At 41.0% G+C, this 24,388-nt stretch overlaps 1 protein-coding gene across 4 annotated transcripts in view; it reads left to right on the forward strand.

Moving 5' to 3' along the window:
* Positions 1-23,146, forward strand: part of ALLC (allantoicase) — a 29,432-nt gene extending 6,286 nt beyond the window's left edge. For all 4 annotated transcript variants that reach the window (XM_039530967.1, XM_039530966.1, XM_039530968.1 and 1 more), the window contains exons 3-12: positions 754-804; positions 4,766-4,853; positions 6,084-6,209; positions 7,352-7,431; positions 9,169-9,301; positions 13,758-13,913; positions 19,057-19,130; positions 20,228-20,336; positions 21,124-21,251; positions 21,680-23,146. In XM_039530967.1, coding sequence (XP_039386901.1) covers positions 754-804; positions 4,766-4,853; positions 6,084-6,209; positions 7,352-7,431; positions 9,169-9,301; positions 13,758-13,913; positions 19,057-19,130; positions 20,228-20,336; positions 21,124-21,251; positions 21,680-21,832 — 1,098 coding nt within the window. In that variant the 3' untranslated portion in view covers positions 21,833-23,146. The remainder of the gene's footprint in view (positions 1-753; positions 805-4,765; positions 4,854-6,083; positions 6,210-7,351; positions 7,432-9,168; positions 9,302-13,757; positions 13,914-19,056; positions 19,131-20,227; positions 20,337-21,123; positions 21,252-21,679) is intronic.
* Positions 23,147-24,388: the final 1,242 nt, after the last annotated feature.

A 24,388-nucleotide genomic window follows, 5' to 3' on the forward strand; every position in this document is an offset into this window, starting at 1 on the left:
AAAGGTGCTCTGCTGTAAAATGAACCATGTCCTTAAGATTGTTCAGTTTAACACATGTATGTACAAAACAGAAATACATATTCACAAATACAGGATTGTATCTCATTGATGGAGGTACCATCAGAGTATACTTCCACTAGCAGGGCTTCTTGTCCTGCAGCTAAGGGGAGGTAAGACTCCTCAGTGGAAGGACAGCCTGGTTTGTGATTAAAAAGATATTTTGTCCACTTGTTTTTTCTGCATCATGTCTTATGAATCCTCATAACAATGCTTCTAGTCTGAAGAACCACTCAAGAAGGTGGAGGTTTTCCAGGTATATGCATCATGAGTTATTTACAAAGAAAATGAAACAAACCCTTCTCTATGTCACAGCAGTAGGTAAAAATTTTGTAAATAAAGATGCAGAAAGAAGAGTGAGGCCCTGATCCTCAAGCAAACAATTGAACTCAATGGGGTTCTATGCAGGTTCATTGGAGTACAGTATTGGAAAGAGAAATGCATACAAAGATGCAGAAAGAAGAGTAAGGGCCTGATCCTCAAACAAAGAATTGAATTCAGTGGGTTTCTATGCAGGTTCATTGGAGTATTGGAAAGAGAAATGAAAGAAATCCTTTTTTTTAAAATATGGTCTCATATGTATATGTCTATAAGCCTTTAGGCAACTTAATATTTTCTTTTTACTGGATAACATTTCACTAGGAAATGAAATAAAATAGTATATATTTATAATAATAATTTTTGTTATTTGTGTAGATTATATTTGCAACGGATGACTTTTTTGCTCCTGCGGAGAATCTCTTAAAGGTATGGTTGGCTGACATTCACCGCTTTGGAGGGTTTGCATGGACTGGTAGGGGAGGCTGGGGGCGGTGCCTCTCCAAACAGCCAGGCGTGGCCACGCCCACACTCCTCCCCACCCTAGGACCCTGCTTTGGCGGTGCTGCATGACTCCAGAGGGTTGGGGTCACGCCGCCCGTCTTCCCAGGGCTGGGGAGGCTTCAGTAGCACTGCCACATGCTCCCCCTCCCAGCGCGCTCTCCCTTGGGTGGAAGGGGCGGGGCTGAGGGAGGCTCCCCAGCCAGCGGTTCACCTGCCGCCCATGCAGCACTGGCCAATTGCACCGCCCCGCAAAGCCCCCCAAAGCATGGGGCCCAGAGCGGTCGCCCCAATTCGCCGTCCCCTAGAGACGGCTCTGGCTGCAAGCTCTAATTTCTGACATTTATTTTGTTTATACAGTGCCAAGCACAATATTGATGGATCTGAGCTGGCTGGCCTCTAGGCACTGTCACAATATAAATGTTGAATGACAACTGATCTTTGTAATGTATCTCTGCAATTTCATGTATACGTTACTTGGAAACTACTTCCATTGGGTTTACGGGAAAATTACTTACCTTGTAATTCTGCTTCTCCCTTTGCAAGATTCTTGTTCTTGGCTCCCTAGTTGAGACAGGCAGAACTTCCTTAGTTGTCTAAGGGCAGTGGGAGTGGGTAGAAGCACAAGACCTCCTTGGTCCCCATTGGTTTTTGTGTGTGGAATGTAACTGTAATACGTAGAACCTTCCAGTTACATCCTAAATTAGCAAGAAGCAAAAGTTCACCAAATAGAATCAAGCCAATCATTGAAAATTAATGCCTCTGAAATGCAGAACAATACAAACACATCAAGATGTAGAGCTAAACACCACCAGCTGAAGATGTTTGTGCAGGAAGCAAACCCCATTGTGTGCACTGATTATGCAAAAACATGCTTGCATTATTATGAGAACATAAGAATAGCCAGGCAGCATCAGACCAACAATCCATATAACCCAGTATTCTGTCTTCTGACAGTGTCCGGTGCCAGAAGTTTCAGAGGGAAAGAACAGAGCAGGGCAATTATTGAGAGATCCATACGCTGTTATCCAGTCTCACTTTCTGGCAGTTAGAGATTTAGGCACACCCAGAGCATGAGATTGCGTCCCTGAATATCTTGGCTAATAGCCATTGATGGACCTATCCTCCATGAATGTGTCTAATTCTTTTTTGAACCCCATTATACTTTTGCACTTTCCAATGTCCCCTGGCAATGTGTTCCACAAGTAGACTGTGCGTTATGTGAAGTACTTCCCATTGCTACTTCATCTTTTGCATCCTGCCCTCTATTTTCACTCTATTTTCAGTGTGCTAACTTGATCAGAGCTGGTGCAGATATGTCTCCTCAAGCTGGGGACATACCCTTAGAGATTGAGGAACTTGAGGGATGCACCAAGAAAACCCCCACGAACAATGAAACCACAACAAGCCCCAAGAACAAGCCCAATGCTAACACCATGAATACAGCTGGCTGAAACATAGAAATTCCTTCCCAGGAAAGAGAGAGAGAGAGAGAGAGAGAGAGAGAGTGTGTATGTGTGTGTGTGTGTTAACCAGAGCAGGATAAAACGTTAAAAAGTTGAAATTTTGTGCAGGAAAGAATTTCCAGAAACATTCAATGTTGGGAGAACCAAAATGGAAGTTTTTGGCTTGCTGGCTGCCTGCCTGTCAAGCTCCCTGGCTGGTGGCTTCCCTGGGAGCCTGGGGAAGTGACTAGCCAGGCAGCTGGGCAGCCTGGAGATCAGGCCTGCTGGGGAATCAGCCAGGTGGGCTGCTGGGTAACTTGGTGGCCAGGGACCTGGCCACCCATCTCCCCAGGTAGCCTATAGTCCATGGAAGCCAGCTAATCAGGGAGATGGCCAGTGGCTCCCCAATTAGCCCTTAGAGCCAGGAAGCTGGCTAGACAGGAAGTGGGCCACCAAGCTTTCCGAGTAGCCCAAAGAGCTGGCTACCGGACCACTCAGCTCCGTTGGTAGTCTGGGAGCTGGGGAGCCTGGAACAGGCTAGCCTAGTGAGCCTGAGGGCCCTTGCTCCTAAACATCTCACTTGGTGGGCTGCTGGAGAGCCTGAGCCCGGAAAGCTGGCCATCCTGGGGAGCTGTGCTGTCTGTCTGGCTTCCCTGGCTGTGCAGTGAGCTGGATGCCTGCCAGTTGAGAAGCTGGGCAGCCTAGAGAGCCAGAGGGACCCTAGGCTCTACAATATCTTACCAGGCAACTTGCCAAGCAGTGGTGGGGAGCCCAGGGAGGCAGGCAGTGGGTCGGCATGCTGGCAGGAAACCAGATGCCTGGCTTCCATCAAACATTATGACTGAATGGACACATTCCGCAGGAATACGTCAATTCCACAGAACAGAATTTTCCAAAAGAAAACATCTGACCAGTTTTAGACATGAAAAAGAAGGAATTTTTGCATGTGAATTTTTGTTTTGAGCATAAAAGAAGGGCCAGATGTCTCCCTGTCTCACGGCACCTCAGTCATTACCCCATGTAGTGCACTGCCTGGCCAGTCTGTGTGGTCTCTCAGTCACAAACATACCACACATTTTCACCACATGTGCATTTATTCTTTCCTTACAAAGTATCACAGGGTACTGCAAGGTTACAGCAAGTAGAAGATTCCACACAGCCTTCACTCCTCAGCCCGAGGCTCACCGTCTGATTGCTATGTTTCTCCAACTAATATCCTCCCAATTACTGAGCCAATTGCCCCATTATCCCAGCAATCACCACCCAAGTGTCAGTGATCCCCAAAGGAAATTGATTAATTGGCTTCAATTAAGCCTGTACTCTTCTCAATGCTGGAGCAACCTCAGTGACCAGGGTGCTACTAATAGAGTCCTGTCACGTGCCCCAAAACACTATTATAGCCTGTAGGCAACCGGAAACAAAGGATCTGGTTCTGCATTGTCTTTTCCATTATGAAGTCATTTACACTTGTGCAAAGTGACTATAAGGTAGCTGTACAATGAGCCAGTTGGTAATAATGAAGGGTGGTGGCCCCTATTACCCCTCTGACATCTTCATTGTGACCAGTGGCTCTTGCTACTTTTGATAAAGGAAACATTTGTAGAGGCTTGATTATGATTACCAAACTTTTTGATTGTTGATTACTGATTTATTTCAATTGCTGTCTCATTACTACTATAATAATAACTTCTGAAAGGTTCTCAGGTATAATCAGAATTCAGGGATTACAGTACAGTGGAAAATATTTCAGTGAATCAAGTGGGATTTCCCCTCTACCCTTGCCTCAACTACCATTTCCTTTCATCACCTGATAAATACTAGCCCAGACATTTAGGAACATAGGAACTGAAGAGTGGAAGGGACCTCCTATGTTGCAGAGTCCAGTTTCCTGCTATTTGCTGACAACCCTGCCATATAATCCTGTTCATACACCTTTCAAGCTCCATCTTAAAACTAGTTAGGTTAACTAGTTTTCTTTGCACACATTCTTCCTGTGACTACCCCTCTTTTGAGGAAGCAACTTCAAAGTACATTTTTGCTCTGATTAGAATTTATGATGAATTTCAAATACTTCCATTTAAAATACAAAAAAAGCTAGCAAACTGTTCCTACAATCATTACACATGCAAAAATTCCACCTAAATCAGTGGGGTTACTCTGGATTGATACCTGGATATGTAACTGAAAGAATAAAACTGGCACATGGAAGTCCAGCTCCTCAGCCCGAGTAGATCAGTATAAATCCATTGTTTGATGCATCTGATATTTTTCTAGAGACTAGAATGACACCTATATGCTCCTTTACTAATAAAATCAGTCAAGTGACTTGAAACCTGCATGTTCTGTGCTGGTCAAAATTCAGTGCTCAGTACACTAAGCTTAGTGGCATAGTACTGGTATAAGTGAGGAGAGAATATTGCCTGTTGTTCATATTTATTTTTTAGAAGGAGAGTCCAGTTCTTAAACCAGACGAATTTACTGATTATGGCAAGTGGATGGATGGATGGGAGACAAGGAGGAAAAGGATTCCAGGTAATACACTTAATATTAGTCACTTAATAAATAGTAACAGTAGGGGATTTGCAGGAAGAGGAGATGACATTGACTGACATCATTATGAAGCCTTCCAGTTTTGAGAGTGGTGAGCTTGGGGTTGCTGGGACTGAATGAACCAGAAACTCCAAATGAATCTTTCACAGTGTGAACCACCACATGGACTAAAACTACTGGCTTGGGTTCGTCCAATCTATATGAATCCAGACCTTCAATTTTTGCACAGTCCTACTGAATGGCAAGCGTTTAACCAGTAGATAAATTAATGAGTTTAATGCATACTGAAAAAGCTCCAGAAACAGCTTACAAACTTCCTGGGAGTTTGAGTTCTTTTTGTGCTTTAAGTGTACGTTCTGTGATGACTTTTGTTGTCATGACCTGCTCTTTTGTGTTTTGTTTTTATCTGAACTACAAGTACTGTATATACACTTGTAGGGATTTGGAGAGATTCCTAAACCTGCCATTGCTCACTCCAAAATAGAGATGGACCCAAACCAAAACGCTAGATCCAAATGCCCCTAAACTTAGATGTATTCAAAATCTAGACTTAGGTCTTTGTCTGAATTTTTAAAATGTCCTCTATTTGGTGTGAACCAAACTCCCTGGTACAAGCACACTCAAAATTCTGGGTTTCGAAATCCAGATCTGAATCCAAATTCTGTTGTCTGAGCTCATCTTTTCTCCCAAATACATGTACATCGCCACGTCGTGAGAAAAGGCAACCAGATAGCCAAGTTTGGCATAATTCTTTCTTAAAGAGTTGTCAGCTTATCCTTTGATTTTCTGTCCAAGGCCTTAGGAAACCACACAGCTTTTTAAAATCCAAACATCTAATGCTCTTCAAAATGCCACTATAACAATCAGCAAGTTGGTACTATTCATGTTTTGTCAAGTATGCTTAGTGTCTTTATGGAGTTCTTCAGGTTTTGATTACATGAAAATTCCTTCAAAACTTAATTGGAATGTGTTGTAGCTTTTGGATTGTTTTACACATAAGCTGATTTTACAAAACCACAGAACTGAACACCTCCAAATTTTGGTCATACGGAGGACCATATCTGGATTTAAAGTTAAAGCTTGAACCCTTTTCTTAAACATATTTATAAAGCAGGATTGTACCTGCTAAATATTGTTGAAGTAAATTGCTGCTTTTATTCCCTGGTGTTATATTAAACTAGCTAGAAAAGCAGTTTGTCCTCTGTCTTTCAGGACACGATTGGTGTATTATCCAGTTGGGAGTACCAGGTATTGTCCGTGGATTTGAGGTAAACACATCTTTCTTTGCTGGAAACTGTGCTCCTCGTATATCAATTCAAGCAGCATGTCTGACGCAAGGTAACTAATACATTAATTTATATCAGGTCTCTAGGTATCTTAGTGGAAGAGCTATTTGTGCCTTACATTGTATTGCTACTATTAGAGCCTTATTATTATGGGATAAAGTTAAGTACAATAAATTGTTTCTTATAGTAGATAAAATAGTTAAATTTCAGGCATTGCAGAGTTAGTGGTTGGAGTGATGTAATTCCTGGAAATATCACCTTGGGAAAACAGCACTTCTGGCAGTGCAGTGTCAGAAATGCTGGGTGACCAAAGCTGTGAATGATGGGAGAATACAGCTGTTACTTTCATTGTTTTAGATCACAAGTTCACATCACTTACCCCATGGTGTTGTGTGTGTTTAATAACAAAACACGTTTTAGAGAATTACACATTTTTTAATTCTTAAAGAAAGAAAATCCTCCAAAAAGGGCTAAATCCTGAGTCCAGAAAACCAGCCTGAGTAGGCAGGCTGGGTGCCAAGCAGATGTACCATGGGAGAAATCTCACCACCCTTCCCACCAAGCTTTAGATGGCTCAAGAACTACTCCATTAGAATGAATGAAGTGTATCCATGGCTCTGGGTGTGGCCTTTCCACAGTGAATGATGGGAAAAACCATGTAGGAGCAAAATCTTTTAGCATCATTTCTCCTCCTTCTTGCCCTGGCTCTTTCTATCCTTTCCATGCCTGGTGCCACACTGGTTGCTCGAGTGGGTCCGTTCTGCGCTGATATTACATATCCCTGCTATGTTCCTCCACTGTCTTCTATACAGCTCTTCCTTTGTACAGCAGAACTGCAGTGGTTCCACTGCTAGGGATCACGCTGGGGCTGGAGAAGATGAGGTGGGATTTAGCTCAAAGAGAAAAATCTGAGCTATTGTAAAGCAAAAAAATTTGAAATAATTAAGCTAAATGACTTATTTTTGTTAGTAGAAATAATATATCAAATACACTTCCAGCATAATATATTTTTATAGGCATGGTCCACCCAAAATAAATATTCCTACAAAATGATGAGCTTCTTGTGATGGCGTTACTCAGCTGATCAAATAGTGCTTTTACTACTTCTGTCATTCTATATATTTTAGTATAAAAACAAAAATATTTCAGTAGCACTAGTTACTGATTATGCCTGTGTTTATATTGCTCCTGCAGTGGATTTACCAGAGTTTTGGCCAAGAGGGGACAGGATAGGAACTGCAGCTTCAGATGAAGAGTTAAAAGCTGTCAAGAAGGTATAGTCCGTTGGAGGCTGGGCGGTTCTTGGGATTCTAGTGGGATACAGAAGCTTTTACTTCTAGATCATAGTTGGAATTAGGCCTAATTTGATTCTGCATTAATATTGAATTCTGATGGCTTTTCAGAGATCTATTATTAGAATGAGTGTTGATCTGAATCCAGGTCCTTGTGAGCGGGTGTCCATAATACCAATTGTGCTGATGGCTTTAACGAGCACATTTACTTTGGCACTGTCAGCAAAGAGGGCAACAATTTAGTGGGCATGGAAACTGAATTATCCTTTCACACTTAGAAGGGGCACCTCCAAAACAGTGTTGAGATGTATCTGTAGGAGAGCCTAGAGAAGTTTACACGCCTGTGCTGTACCTCTGCCTTGAGTATAGGACTTCATTTTTCAGGGCTGACTCCTTTCAAGAGTTCTCAAGTCACTTATTATGTTTTAAAAAAATAAACAGGCCATTACTGTGAAGTATATAATTGACATGACAGTTTAGTTGTCCTGTACAAGGCTTTTCTTCATTTAATTCCACTTTGTTCCAATGAATCTTGCTTACTTGTGGCCTCACGTTGGATGCCTCCATTTTTAGGTGTCAGACTTTAGATCAGGGATCGGCAATCGTTGGCACATGGTCTGTCAGGGAAATCCGCTGGCGGGCTGGGACGATTTGTTTACGTGCAGCATCCGCAGGTTTGGCCGATCACGGCTCCCATTGGCTGCAGTTCGCCGTTCTAGGCCAATGGGGGCTGCAGAAAGTGATGGCCAGTATATTCCTTGGCCCACGCTGCTTCCCGCAACCCCCATTGGCCTGGAAGGGCGAACTGCAGCCTGTGGGAGCTGCGATTGGCTGAACCTGCTAATGCTGCAGGTAAACAAACCGTCCTGGCCCGCCAGCGGATTTCCCTGATGGGCCGCGTGCCAAAGGTTGCCTATCCCTGCTTTAGATACTTTAAACATATTAAGCTGGGTACCCAAATTTAAGGGACTTTTGAAAATGGTCATGTACAGGTCACATAGGAAGTCTGTGGAAGAGCTGGGAATAAAAATTCAATTTCCTGACTCTGAATCACAAGATCATCCATTCTTCCTCCCTTGAATACCATGGGATATTTGCCTGAGTAAGGACTGAAGAATCAGACCTATAAAGTCTGTGTTGCATTGCACCTGGATTTAAGGTTGTTCTAGGAATATATACTAGAGTTACACTAGTGTAAATCAAGTCAGTCCACTGAAACCAGTGGAGTTACTTCAGACCGACACCAAATGTAACTGAGAGCAGAATATGGCTCCTTAACTCTTTATTTCATTTTTGTTTTGTAATGAAAATCTCAGCTTCAACATAGCATCATGTATTTATTTATTTGTAAATAAAACATTGGGAAAATAGAAAGTACTTCCCTACGCATTTAATCAAAGAAAACCCCACCTTCATTTGAATGGTCAATCCTCAAAAATGGATGGTTTATTTCAAACTTTCTTACATGACTGATGAATTTCTTTGAAAGTTCAACTCAAAGGTAATTATTTTGAAACTGTATAAACACTGGGGCTTAGAATGAAAATACCACACAGGTGATTAATAAAGGAATTCTAGCATGTATGGAGTAGAGAAATAAGGGCTCAAATATATTAGAACATACTGGGCTGTATTAATCCTAATTAATAAACATATGGACTAAAGAAGAATATCCGTCACATTGACTCAGACAACTAATTAATCAATATTTGTTATCAGATGAAGTCAGATGAATGGACTCTTCTGGTTCCTATGAAAGAGTTGAAACCAAGATACCTTGATACTAGCCACAATTATTTTTCTGTCAGTTGTAAGAGGAAATGGACTCACATAAGGCTCAATATCTATCCAGGTAATTTATTTTTATATATCCAGGTAATACATATACATACATACATACATACATATACATATATATATATATATACACACAGAGAGAGAGAGAGAGTCAGAGAGAGAGACTCCTGAACTATGGTATTTAAGAGTGGTAGCTGTGTTAGTCTGTTCTGCACGGCTGAGGTTATGGAGCAAATGATGCCACTTTTCCACAATTTCAGCCCGTGCACATCAGCTGATGCCCTCTACACCAACATTCCACACAAAGATGGACTACAAGCTGTCAGGAACAGTATCCTTGATAATGTCATGGCAACCTGGTGGCTGAAATTTGTGACTTTGTCCTCACCCACAACTATTTCATATTTGGGGACAATGCATACCTTCAAGTCAGCGGCACTGCTATGGGTATCTGCATGGCCCCACAGTATGCCAACATTTTTATGGCTGACTTAGAACAATGCTTCCTCAGCTCTCGTCCCCTAACACCCATACTCTAATTGCGCTACATTGATGCGCTTCATAATCTGGACCCATGGAAAAGAAGCCCTAGAGGAATTCCACCATAATTTCAACAATTTCCATCCCATCATCAACCTCAGCCTGGACCAGTCCACGCAAGAGATCCACTTCCTGGACACTACAGTGCTAATAAGCGACGGTCACATAAACACCACCCTATACCAGAAACCTACTGACCGTTATACTTACCTACATGCCTCCAGCTTTCATCCAGACCACATCACACGATCCATTGTCTACAGCCAAGCTCTAAGATACAACCAACTGCATTTGCTCCAGTCCCCCAGACAGAGACAAACACTTACAAGATCTCTATCAAGCGTTCTTAAAACTACAATAACCACCTGCTGAAGTGAAGAAACAGATTGACAGAGCCAGAAGAATACCCAGAAGTCACTTACTCCAGGACAGGCCCAACAAAGTAAGTAACAGAATGCCGCTAAGCATCACCTTCAGCCCCCAACTAAAACCTCTGCAGCACCTCATCAAGGATCTACAACCTATCCTGAAGGACGATCCCTCACTCTCACAGATCTTGGGAGACAGGCCAGTCCTCGCTTACAGGCAGCCCCCCAACCTGAAGCAAATACCAGCAACCACACAACAAAAACATTAACATAGGAACATATCCTTGTAACAAAGCCCGTTGCCAACTCTGTCCACATATCTATTCAAGGGACACCATTGTAGGACCTAATCACATCAGCTACACTATCAGAGGCTCATTCACCTGCACATCTACCAATGTGATATATGCCATCCTGTGCCAGCAATGCCCCTCTGCCATGTACATTGGCCAAACCGGACAGTCTCTATGCAAAAGAATAAATGGACACAAATCAGATGTCAAGAATTATAATATTCAAAAACCAGTCAGAGAACACTTCAACCTCTCTGGTTACTCAATTACACTAAAAGTCACAATACTCCAACAAAAAAACTTCAAAAACAGATTCCAAGAGAAACTGCAGAACTGGAATTAATTTGCAAACTGGACACCATTAAATTAGGCTTGAATAAAGACTGGGAGTGAATGAGTCATTGCACAAAGTAAAACTATTTCCCCATGCTAATTTCCCCCTACTGTTACTCACACCTTCTTGTCAACTGTTGGAAATGGGCTATCCTGATTATCACTACAATATTTTTTTTCTCCTGCTGATAACAGCCCACCTTAATTGATTAGTCTCGTTATAGCTGGTATGGCAACACCCATTTTTTCATATTCTCTGTGTGTATATATATCTTCCTACATTATTTTCCACTGCATGCATCCGATGAAGTGGGTTTTAGCCCACGAAAGCTTATGCCCAAATACATTTGTTAGTCTCTAAGGTGCCACAAATACTCCTAGTTCTTAATGGTATTTAACAACCTCTTGGCTGGTTCTGTGTCTATCCAATCCCACTTACTGCTGCCATCAGAACAGGAAGAGAGCAACTAGTTTGAAATAAAGTAACTAGCAAAATGCTGGGCTAGGTATAAGACTTGGTATGATGATTAGATTAGATGACTGCTTTTGGTTGGCTAGTGGGATGGTCAAGCAGAAACAAGACACAACAATAGGCAGTAAAGTCTATTAGCACGGCATAATCTTTATAAATACAAAGCAAACAAGTTAACAAAAACAAAAGGGTTATAAACAAAAAATTTCCCAGCCAAGAGGCTAGCCTAACCTTCAGAGTCTGGGTAGGGAGCCCTGACTTCCCCCACGTATTGTCCTCTTCTCTTCTTCCCTTCCTCTTTCTCTCCAGCAGCCCTTCCTTTTTCACAAGTGTTCAAAGGGCATCTGGAGTTCGCCCTTGTGCACTGGGGATCAGGAGTGCCGCCAGCTTTTTTGCCACCCGAGGCGGAAGAAGGTCCTGCCCCCGAAATGCTGCCCCCAACAGAGGCCGCGGAAGATCTGGCCACTGCGGTCACTGCCCCCCAAATGTTAGCTTCCTAGGCGACCGCTGAGGTTGCCTAATGGGTTGTGCCGGCCCTGCTAGGGATTAGATTGTATTCCTGCACCCTGCCACACATGGGGTTCATGATTCTAAGTCAATAGACTTAATTTGCATCTCATTAAGTTCACTTGGTGTTTTGGGGTTCAGAACCAGAAAATGTCCTGTGAAATTCAAAGTGAATGCAGCAAAATCTGACTTTCAGAAATCAGCAGAAAAACAAGGAAGCACCCTCAAATGCTAGGCTCCTTGTGCAATGAATGCTAGTGTTTTAGGCTTGAGTCTTTTTTGCCTTAAATGTGCTGAGGTTTCTTTATCTTTAGGTCACAGGATCAGGCAACCCTGTCTCAGACAATTGCTAGATAGTCAATAGTTCCAGAATGAACACATCAGCTAACAGGGAAATAGTGGAAATCTATTTTAGGCATATAACCCTCTCTCTGACAATTGGATTGCATTTAGTGATCCGAAGGTGATTTTAGTTATGAGAGATAGACTTCAGCCCTTAGGATACTAGCCTGTCCTGAGCAGTTTTATACCTTCAGGGGTCTGGCAGTTTTCCAGGGCCAGAGCACTAGACTGTGAAGGAAGGAGGACCTGAGATGGAGGAGGTGCCAGACCAGGGCTCCCAAGCAATGTCAGTCCTGGCTAAAGCTGTTGTTTCTGGTAGGAACAACCGGTTTCTCCCAGCCTTCTTTTCTTCATTTCCCTGATACTGATCTCACTTATGTATTTATGTGTGAAGCATGCACAGGAAGCAGTATGGGGTGAATAGGTGAGAGAAACTGGCTGAGGATGGAGCAGAACAGGGAGACAAAAAAAGTAGCTCTGTACATAAAAGTTGGTGGCAGGGAGCAGAAAGCTCATGGCCAGTCAGAATGGGGCCTTCTTGCAGCAATTATGAGGGACCAGTGGTCAGCCAGAGAAGCCTCTTTGTGTTATGTGCATATCTTGGGATTTCAAAATTTGTGAGTTTAATTAATTTTTTGGTGAGTTCAATTTAAAAAATATATACACCACTGCCTGGCAGCCTTGCACACCGCCGTGTAGATCCTGTGGAGATAAACACCACAAGAAGTACCATGTCAGAAAGACAGCTTCCTCTTTGGCCCCTGATTGGTCTAGGCACCCTATTTAAGCCCAGGAGAAGTTCCAACAAAGTGGACTCTATTGCCACTGTGAGTTGTAGTGTTGGGCCTGCTTCTCTAGCTCTTGGACTCCTGGTTCCTGACTCTAGCTCTGCCTTTGATGCTGTTCCTGGCCTTTGACCACCACTGCTCCGACCATGAGGCATGACTGCCCAATCCCCAGACATGACAGTTGCCTGATTGAAATTTCCTAATGCATTAGTATACATCTGGATAAAGGATGCACTGTATAGCAGCAGCTTCTGTTGTAGAAAAATGTTCAATTGTCATTTAAAATAATATTTTGGCTTTTTAACAAATTTCTGAAATGCTCATGAGAAGTAACCTTGAAGCAATCATAGAAATGTAAGGCTGGAAGGAATCGCAAGAGATCACCTAATCCATCCTGAGCACACCGAGACAGGACCGAGTATACCTAGAATGCACAAATATATCCAGAACTGTGTTGTTATAGAACTTGTTTGATGTTTCTATCAGTTTTGCCCTTTGATTTTTAGTGTGAATTTTATAAACTACAACTCTACACAATGGTTTAAAGGGATTGCCAGTATTCTCAGATTCGACTGCACTGTGGACTATTAGAGCACTGACGTGTTGCATGGATATCCTACTGGCCTTGATGTTTATTAATGACATCATAAACTACAGAATCCCTGTGTGGAAATGTGTCGTGATCAGCTTCCACACTGAAATCCAAGCTCTTTCCTTTCATTCCAAAGTCTGTAGATTAAAAGGAAAGTACATCTTGCATTTGCCATCTGTGCTGTACTCTGCTTCTGAATATGTATAAGCAAGGCCCTCATGGTTCTATTCATTCTTAAAGATAAAATCATTCACTGTAATTTTATTTTTTTGACAGATGGTGGGATTGCACGTTTCAAAGTGTATGGTGTTGTTCAGAAAGACTGGTCAGCTTCTGGCCCAAATGACTTGGATGACTTGGTGGCAATGGAGAATGGAGGTATTTGTGTTGGATTTAGCAGTGCTCAGTTAGGCCACCCAAGAAATATTCTAGGTAAGTTAAAGGCATTACTATTTCTGGTTTTAAATACTAAAAGTAAACTGTATTCACAGCATAGAATCAATGTTAATCATTCTCCTATGCAGTTTAACAAAAACTCCCTCTTTGGGCACAGTAGTCACAATAACTGGTTTAAAGTAGAATTTACTGAACTATGATTCAGTCCTGTAGTCTTTTCTCAAACAAAACTCACATGAAATGCAGGTCTGGGCCCTACCCACATAGCTATATGAACTTACCAATTCAGTAAATTTGTTTTGTTAACTTAATTTATGATAGATGAGATCTTCCATAGGGGCCAGGATTTCTAATGCCCGCTGTAAACAAGGATTTCACTTCTAGGCCACTGGTCAGTAGTAAACATAAGTTGTTACAATTAGATGGCTCATTCTGTAGCCAGAGCCCAGATTATCTTCTCCTGTGGCAAAAACTTTGGGAAGACCACAAGGATTTCCTCATGGAGAATCCCCTGTAGCATGTAGACAATACGGTTTTATTCCTTCTACCACAGAAAAGCTGCCCCAAACATGGCAGATATCTTGGAATCTGCAAGATACATCCATACAGAGGTTCTGAACTCCCTGCCATGCTCTTCTCCTATACTCCTCAGCTCCCTGGCAGTGAGACTCCACTGGAGCCATGCTACCAGGGACTCCCTGTTGGCCTCAAGTGGCTCGCAGGGACCCCAGTGTGTTCTGGGAATGGTGGAGGGTGTGTTATGCAAAATAGTGAATAGTCTGGGGTGGTATTAACTCTTTCAAGGAAATTCTACTGGGCTAGGGCAGGGGCTGTAATGTTTCCACCACTGGTCTGCCCCTTCCCAAATTCCATCCTCTCTCTCACATAGACCCCAGATCATGTGGAGAGGAGGTCTGGAAAGTCAGGGAGGGAGAGGAAATGGTGCTTTGGAGGGGCCAGAGCCTTCCTTCCATGTGGAAGAAGGGAGATCCATGGGTGGAGCACTCCTCCGCATGTGGCTCTTGGGGGATATGATCTGTCCTCTCTTTTGATGCTCTCAGTTTATATCCCTGTGTAGAAATGTTCACATCACAAAACCCACCACCACTGGCAGTCTCAGCAGAAGCAAAGGACTGAACTGAACATAGTAACAACTATTCTGGTCCCTCTAGAAATGGGCTTGCCTGGTTATGGTTGTGGCATACTGGTGGGGCAATGTGATGAAAAAAGCATATCCGTTTCCTGCAATGTACATGTTCAGTGGATATGCAGCAAGCTGACATACCTGGAAACTACAATCTAGCATCTTTCTTGAGCACTGAGTTCAGAAGAAACATTGAAAGCAGAGAGAAACCACAGCTGATTTATAGAGAATACCCTGCACTGTGTTACTGTGACAGGGTGCTCTTAGTAGCTATAAACGGAGCCCTTTGGAAGCCAGCACCCTGGTCTCGTAGAACACCCAGAGCACTGGTTGTAGTTAGGGCTAGTCTACACTAGACGCGCTACAGCAGTGTAGTTGCACTGATGCAGCTGTATCACTGTAGCATGTCTGGTGAAGACGCTATATGCTGACAGGAGAGAGCTCTCCTGTTGGCATAATAAAACCACCTCCATAAAGGGAGTAGCTATGTCAGTGGGAGAAGCTCTCCAACTGACAGAACTGTCCATACTGGTGCTTAGAATGGTGTAGCTTACATGTTATATCAATATAACCTGCAGTGTATACAAGCCCTCAGAGTAGGAGGGGCTTAGTTTGGGTTTGAAAGGGCAGAAGAGATCACTTGCACCTGTAGGAAACCTGGGGGGCTGATGAGCTAATTAGCTCACCAGCTGGATAGCTCTGAGAAGAAAGGAAGCAGTATAAAAGGCTGAGCCAGGGAGCAGTGTGGGGGCTGGAGCCAGCTGTTGGTGAGGTTGGGAGAGGCTGAGAGCTGGGCTTGGAACTCTGGGGCAGCTTGGGCTGGTGGCTGACTATAGCTGGAAATACAGACTGAAAGTGAAAGGCTGGAAGTTATGTTGGAAAATGAGGGAGAAGAAGTAATGGGGTGAGGAATGGCTTCAGATTAGGAAGAAGAAAAAGGAATAGAAGCATTTGTATCCAAAGAACAGGGAGCAGAGAGGGATGGGATATATTCTTACATGGCTGAGTAGAATATAAAGATGACATATTAAATGAAAATTTCAGCATATAGGAACTCAAAAAAGCTATAGACAACAGTAAAAACAGTCTCAGGTAAAGATGGTATATGTAGTGAAATGCTTAAGCACTTACCAGTAGGGAGTTTAAAAGATTTACTGAAATTATATAATATATGAGGAAAAGGAATACTATTGGCAACAAGTAAAACATGGCAAATTATGCACAGTACCTGATGCGTATAGACCTATTGCCCTCACATCATGTGCAGGCAAAATTATGGAAAGAAAAGGGAAATAAATTATAAATTGTGTACAAAGTAGTTTCAGGAAAGTAAGATACAATATGATCAATTGTGTAAGATTAGAAACAGAAATACAAAAAAACCTGAGGAAAAGAGAGTTTATAGCCGTTGTCTTTTTGGATATTGAAAAAGCATATGACATGGTATGGAGGGAAGGCTTGCTGTATACACTATCCGCAATTGGAATAAAAAAGAATGTTCTGGTGGATAAATGATTTCTTAAGTGATAGAACCGTACAAGTCAGGGTGAAGGGGGCTTTTTTGAATATTTATAAACTTACTAACGGTATTGCACAGAGGAGCATTATCAGCCCAACCCTATGTAATGTTATGATTAATGATCTCTGGAGAGTATATGAGCAGGAATAAGTATTACTCTATTTGCTGATGACTGTGTTATATGGACCAAGCAGAGAAGACTTAAGATAGCTGTAGAGACAATGAAAGAGGTGGCTGGGAATGTCAGAATGGGGAGATACTTGGGGATTTAAGTTCAGTTGCTAAAACAAAGGGAATGATCTTCACAAAAAAGGAAGTTTGGGGAGAATGGAACCTATATCTCTATACAGAAAGAATACAGGTAGTTCAAAATTTTACATTCTTAGAAGTTATGTTAGATGATAAACGAACTTAAAAAGGTTATATAGATAACATCAAGACTAAATGTAAAGATAGGATGAATCTGCTGGGAATAATTGGGGTACAGATAGGAACACATTGTTATTGCTGTACAGGACATTTAAAAAGACCAGTTATATATTCTGGATGCTAAGCCTTTCATTCAGCTTCGAAATCAGCATACACAAAAAAGGAGGCTGATCCAAGCCCAAGCTCTGTGACTTGCATGTGGTGCAAGTATTATGACTCCTTTGTGTCTGTAGAAATACCTATAAATCTAAGGATTAAATTGTTAGATTTTGTCTTTTGGGCTAAGGTTAATGTAAATAGTGAAGATAAGAATACAAAAATATATGAAGACTGTTGAGAATTAAATAGACAAGAAGTAACTGGGCACCACAAAAATTCCCTTATGCTAATAGGGTCATAAGATGCATAAAAGATTTGGGTGAAAAGGAAGGTCTGGAGAAATTAAAATCTTTAGTCACGGGAAATCGAACTATAGCTGGACAGTTGTCTCTCTCGTTGTGGATTTGGAATTATATGAAAAAACAAAGGGAAGAGCAGGACCATTAAATATGATGACTATGACTTATGAGTTTATACATGGCAAATGGCTCAACATTTCTCTGGCCAAATCTCTACCAATGACTCTACAGAAGACTACACAGGTAGAGTGGGAATGGCCTTTTGTATCTCTGAATTTGGAATTCAGAAATCTGAGTCTATCCAATTTTGTGGTCATTATGATGGCTGAATTGACATGCATACTGTTGGCACAGTGTTAATTGCTTTGCAAACCTGCACAACCATGATGCCAACAGTGCACTTTATAACCCCTCATTGGTTTGCAACTGACAGGTAGCTGTCTGGTGTTGCTAGCTTCCACAAGGCAATAGTCACTTGGTTCTGCACTAGTATGGCTTCTCTGAATCGAGTGTTCTGGTGTGGGAGGTTTGGTGCAAGCTCATCGCACATCTCCATGAAGGTCTGTTTCATAATTTAGAAGTTCTGAAGCCACTGCTGGTTATCCCAGGTTTCCAAAATGATGTGATCCAAAATGATGTGATCACACCATGTGGTTCTCCTGCACCAGAAGCGATGATCCAACCATGGCAATAGCAGCATTCACCATATCTGTTCCATGGGACACAAATGGATTCACCCGGATAAGGGATGTATGCCCAGCTATGACTGTTGTTCTATCCTATCTGACTCTTTATCAGGTATAATGGTGGTTAGAAGGGGAGCCACATAAAACAGGAATGACTAAATCAAAGGTAGTACAAATGGGTATACACATTGTAATAGTGTGGATTCTGGTGCATGTTGGGATACTGGGCAATGAAATGGCAGATAAAGCAGTGAAAAATGCCTTAAAATTAGGAGGTTGATATACAGATCTCTTTAAGTAAACAGGACATCAGAAGTTTGGTTAAGAGAGAACTTAAGAAGCAATGGCAAGAACTATGGGCCAAAGAGAAAAAAGAAAGAAGGTTCTATGAAATATGTCCTAAACTTGAGGATAGTATTGTACTTAATAACTATGACAGAAGAAATGAATTAACTATATTTAGTGTGCTAAAAGGTCTCTGTGACCTGAATGGTAACTTATATTTGCTAAACAAGAACAAAGATGGGTTGTGTGATGCATGCAAAGTCCAAGAAAGAGTTGAGTATCTCCTGTGGCAATGCAAGGACAATTACATAGAGAAAAAGTTAGTCATAAAGAATCTATGATGCCTTGGGATGAAAGAAGATAGTCCAAAAGGACTGGCGAGAGTACTGGGAAAGTGGGGTAACATTAAAAAAGTGTCACTTCGCTTTCTTAAGGATACAGGACATTGATGTTTGCTTGTGTGAAAACTGAGGTAGGTGATGCTCATAGTCTCACATGCTGAGTCTGCTGCACCATAAAACGACAGGAAAAGAAAGGAGAGGGGCTACACATGACTGCTGCTATGTTGTGATGTACTTGGAATATAAATATCAATAAAGACACTTGGTGGAGATACCCTGATGGACTGTATGTGCTGCTTAATTCACAAGAAGCACTTACCAGCCAGGGTTTCCAGGAGCTGAAGGGGGAGCCTGTTCACAGTTACATATTTTTGTAGGGCTAGGAAGAGCATCATCCATGGAAGATGGTTGGGAAACAGCGAGAAGACCGGACAGGCCACCAGTTTTAAAAGTAAGGAATAAATGAGTTACAGTTCTGATTTTAGATCTGTTTACAATTCTTTTTTCCCCCAAGAGGTGTATGTATATATATTTGTGTGTGTGTTAGAGAAACTTGAGAAGATTTAAAAGAAATCTCAAAATAATGTTTTCTTAGAGTGTCTTGTGTTCCCAGGAGGTAGCAGAAACTCATGTTGTAGGCATTGCAATATATTCTCTAGGTCTAGTTCAAAGCTATTAGGCCCTATATGGACTGTCTTTTTCTCACCATCTCTGTCTGGATTCTTAACCTCTCTTGATAATGAAATGAACTATACTAATGTGAGAGATGATTATTACTACAGCTCTATCATCTTTGGGAATCCAGGTTCTTAAGAGAGAGAAATGGATAAAATAATAAAGTTAAAGGATGCAACATTTATTGAGAAATGTGCAAGCAGGTTTAAAGGGAGGAAATTATTAGTGGCCTAATCCTGCATCCATTGCAGTCAATAGGAGTTTTGCCACTGATGTCAAAGGGGGCCCTAAATAATGGAAAACAGGTTGAATGCTTATCGTAAGAATTACATATGATGTGATATGTGGAATGATTGGAATGCTGGCACCTGCACCTGGAAAGGGATCACTTTGTTTACTCCTTTAGTTCACTTTTCTTTATTGGAACTTTAAAATTAGGATGATTTTGGCTTTCAGCCTCTAAAAATGGGATTTCTTCTTAAAGAGAAACTACTCATCATCTTACAGCTATCCATAACAAACCATACCAAATCTCTTGTGAATTCTCTCTTTAAATGCATTTAAATACACATGTATTTGTATTGACCTGCAGATTCCATATCTTACTCAGTCCTGTTAATAGGGCTCTAACCCATTCCGTGAAGGTAGCTTTACTGGGGTAATGTAGTTCTTTGCGGAAAAAATTCTCATTGTCAGAAGGGAGGTTGGGGATCCGGTGTTTAATCAGATTCATTCAATAGTTTGAAAGTAAAATGTACTTTTAAGAAACCAAGTTCAGCTAGTAAATGCAAAAATGTACCATGCCTTGCCTTTACCTTTTTGATTTTTGTGATTCACCGAACCATGTAAAAGGTTTTTCCCTCTTATTTTCAGGCTGATGAGAAAGGTATCCTCCTCATGCCAGGGAGTGAATGGGCAGTTTTCCGGCTGGCACATCCTTGTGTAATAACTCACATTGAAATAGACACTAATCACTTTAAAGGTAAAACAAATGCTTCTTGTTTGTCCCCTGTATTTTATTGATCATACCAAAAATATATGTTGTACCATAGATATATTGTGCAGGACCACTGGGAAAGGTGGAATTAAACTGTTCCAGCGGTTGATGATCAGCTAAGCTTAGGGGCATCTAGGGTGTATCTCCCTTCTGCTGGGCATATCAGCACCAGGACTGCCCTAAGTCAGGGGAGGATTCCTCAATGCTGGGGGAATCTTTGAGGGCAGTCACTGGGTGAAATCCTGGCTCCATTGAAGTCCGTGGGAATTTTGTCATTAAAATCCTGATTCCATTAAAGTCACCCAGTCGAACAGATTGGAGAATCTGAGCACTCTATATCAATTGTTGCAAAGAGTCAAACCATATTCCTTCAAGCAGTAGGTTTCAAGTATTTGTAGAAAAATGTATTTTATTGAACAAATATCGTATGATGAATGTGGAATTTATGGAATAAATTATGTGGATGTTTTCCATTATTGGTCCTGGTGACAGAGGCGGTGAATAATTCACTAATATTCATGAATAAATACAAGCTTTATGATTTTTTAATATAAAATATTTGTAAATAGGTTTTTAATTATTTGTCCAGCTCTACTTATTTTTTCTAGCCATCACTGCAGTACAAACGTAAAGAATCAAACCTGTGTTTTGTGAAATTCATTACTCTGTGTTTCAGCTCTGAAAGCCTAAATTTAGTTCATAAAATAAATTTACCTTAAGAAAATTATAATGCGACAAAAATATACAAAAGCATGTTACTGTTTGCCATCAGGTAACTTTCCAGATACTTGCAAACTCGAGGCCTGTGTTTTGAACACAGAAGAAGAAAAAGATTGTATAACACAGAAATGGAACCTTAAACAGAATCCAAAATGGAACCCTTTGCTTTCTGTTACAAAGGTAAGGCTTTTATTTCTAGATCATATGAGCACTGTGGACTGTTAGCCTATAGCCTATTGGCTGCGTTGAAATAATGCTTTAAAAAAAAAGTGTTTTGTAGGTTTTTATATGAGTAGATCAATTTCCAAACACTACAAGGACAAAACTACACAGTATAGTAAGCAAAAGTGGATACGCATCTTGTTTTCATGATCTTTTTCTTTTTGTTTTCTTGGGGGATGGATAAGCATTATACAGTATATCAAATGATAAGGAGATTATTTTGGATTCTTGAATTTTGTCGCTTCTTCTCTGTGTACCTGAATTTCATCTATTTTATCTGTAGCTAAAGTTTTAGTGGACATATGTCCTTCTGTCTATATGTAACAGTTATTCTGTTAAAAGGCAGTATTTAAGTATGCCAGTTTTACCTTACATTTTTGTTTTAGCTTAAGCCTAACAAGAGGCATTTCTTTGATGGAACGGCCCTACAAATGCAGGATGTAATCACTCATGTGAGACTCGTTATTGTTCCTGATGGAGGTGTAAGTAGGATGCGTCTCTGGGGTTTCCCACGGACTCTGCTTTATACAAGCAAATGAAGAGTATTTTCTAAAAAAGGCTTTAAGGGTTATAGAATGGATGTTCACTTTTCCTCCTGTTATAGAAACTTGAATATATTCATTGAATGGTACACATGCATTAAACTAAGCATGACTTTTTCCCAGCAATAATTCAAACATAACAATTCTGTATGTATTATGGCTGTACAATAATACAGTGACTTCTCTACTCCTAGGAAAATAATGAATGGAATATATTTTTGCTGAAATGCATTTTTTGGGGAAAATCAATCAATGATAACACAGTGCACCCCTGGGTGATCATAGCTCATCATTATTTTAACCACTATGTAAATCCACTAATTACCCTAAAATGCACTGCCTGCAGTGTCTTACTGGTGAAAAGAAATGGCATTTTAAAATAAAAATAAATCAGAGACAGGCTCTGCTTTATTGTTATGTCTGTCTTAATTATAAGCCAGTCAAAAAGCTCTACTTATGTTCTACTGCTTTCACTCATGTCCCATATATAGGCATTTCATAATTATTCATTATATAAATTATGTATTCATAAGCATCTCTACAGCCTATCCTTCTGATAGTACAAAGTGCTCTCCTGGATTATTTTGCCAAGATTCCAAACCCTAAGAAGAAAGACGGGTTGAGTCTCCCTGTCAACCTCAAGTTTGTGTGTGTGTCAATATATTGGTGGAATTTGGAAACATATTTCTTTATGAAAACACATAAAATGATTTTAATCCTCCTTTTCCTTGCACTTTTTTGCTGTAACCTAACACCCAAATATTGTCTGTTTCTCTACCAGCCTAGGCTAAGATTTTCAAAACGGAGTGCTTAAGGTTATGTTGCTAAATCTATATTTAGCGATCCAAATCAGTGACCTGATTTTCAAAAATGCTGAGCATCCCAGGGTTCTCTTTGATGTCAGTGGCAGCTATTGGGTGCTCAGCACTTAAAAAAATCAGGTCACTGAATTTAGTGCCTAAATATGGCTTCAGAAGCATAGTTCTAAACACTCAGTTTTGAAAATTGTGACCCTGGGCCTAGATTATACTGAATAAGGCAACATTTCTTTTGGAGAGAAAAAAGTGCTTAGCATGGGGCTGATTCCACGTGGCATGGCGAGGTTTTTTGTGTGATGGCACATGATCACGATATACTGCAGATAGGAAAAGGTGGCCCCAAGTACTGCTTTGCTTTCCTTACTCTGGGCACACACCTGCCTTGTTCCCTATGCACCTCTCATTTGCACCATGGCTTCTGGGTGGAAGTGCTGTGATGATGATGGAGAATAGTTGGGGCCATGGACAGGCATCCTTAGGGTGTGTGTGTGTGTGTGTGTGTGTGTGTTTCTAAATTTTTGTACTCAAGCTTATACTGTAGTAATTAAAATGCCGAATGATATATATGAAGGCAGATACGGCAAACAATTTTCTGGAATTTTGCATAATAATTGAATGTAAAATAGCATTGTCTGTAACAATTATGGAGGCACTGGCAGTGATTCTATAGTTTAAAGCTGAATTGTCCATGGAATGGGCACGTGAAATTTGATATAATGTATATTTTATATAGGGTCAAAACTGGGTATTACAGAATTGTATCTGACTTTACTTGTTTAATGCACTGTATTTAGGAGCATTCAAAATATGTTGTGGCATAACATATACTGTTTGCAATCTGTTTTTGATTTACATCTAATATTTCTGACATCATAAGAGTGATAAATAACATAATACTAATGAAGTATCAGTGAAAAGTGCTTAATTTGTAATACTACAATCTATCCAAGGTATTTGTTATCCCTATCTTTAATGTGTTTCTCCTCATAATACTCAGCTGGGTAGAGAAATGCAATTATCCCCATTTTGCAGATAGAGAATGGAGATGCAGAGAGATTAAGTACCTTGCTAAATGTCACACAAGAAACCTATTGCCAAACAGGGGATTGAACCCACAAGTGCCAGGCCAGCACCCTCCCCACTGGACCATCCTTCCTCTCATGAGTCATCCAATATGTGTAATGTCTTGTTCTAAGGATGGAAGTTTTCTCCATTTTGTTTCTTAACCCTTATAGCTTACTTTGTATTCTGTCCTTTAGTTTGCATAATAATTTGTGGCCATGGTGTGTGGTGCTATAATAAAGAAATTCCCATTTACTACTGTCTGCTTTATCTTGTTGTGGGTTTCCACCTATCTACCCAGTCCCTCATAGACTTTAAGGCCAGAAGGGACCATCATGATCACCTAGTGTGACCTCCTGCATGTTGCAGGCCACAGAACCTCATGCACTCACTCCTCTAATAGACTCATAACCTCTGGCTGAGTTACTGAAGTCCTCAAATCATGATTTAAAGACTTCAAGTTACAAAGAATTCACCACGTATACTAGTTTAAATCTGCAAATAATGCCTGCCACCCCGGGTCTCTGCCAATGACCCCCCCACCCTGGGTCTCTGCCAATCTCACCAGGGGGAAAATTCCTTCCTGACTCCAAATATGGCGATCAGTTAGACCCCTGAACATCTAGGCAGGACTGTGCAGCCTGACATCCAGAAAATAATTCTCTGTAGTAAC

This window comes from Mauremys reevesii, linkage group 3 (genome assembly GCF_016161935.1).
Source record: "Mauremys reevesii isolate NIE-2019 linkage group 3, ASM1616193v1, whole genome shotgun sequence".
NCBI lineage: Eukaryota > Metazoa > Chordata > Testudines > Geoemydidae > Mauremys > Mauremys reevesii.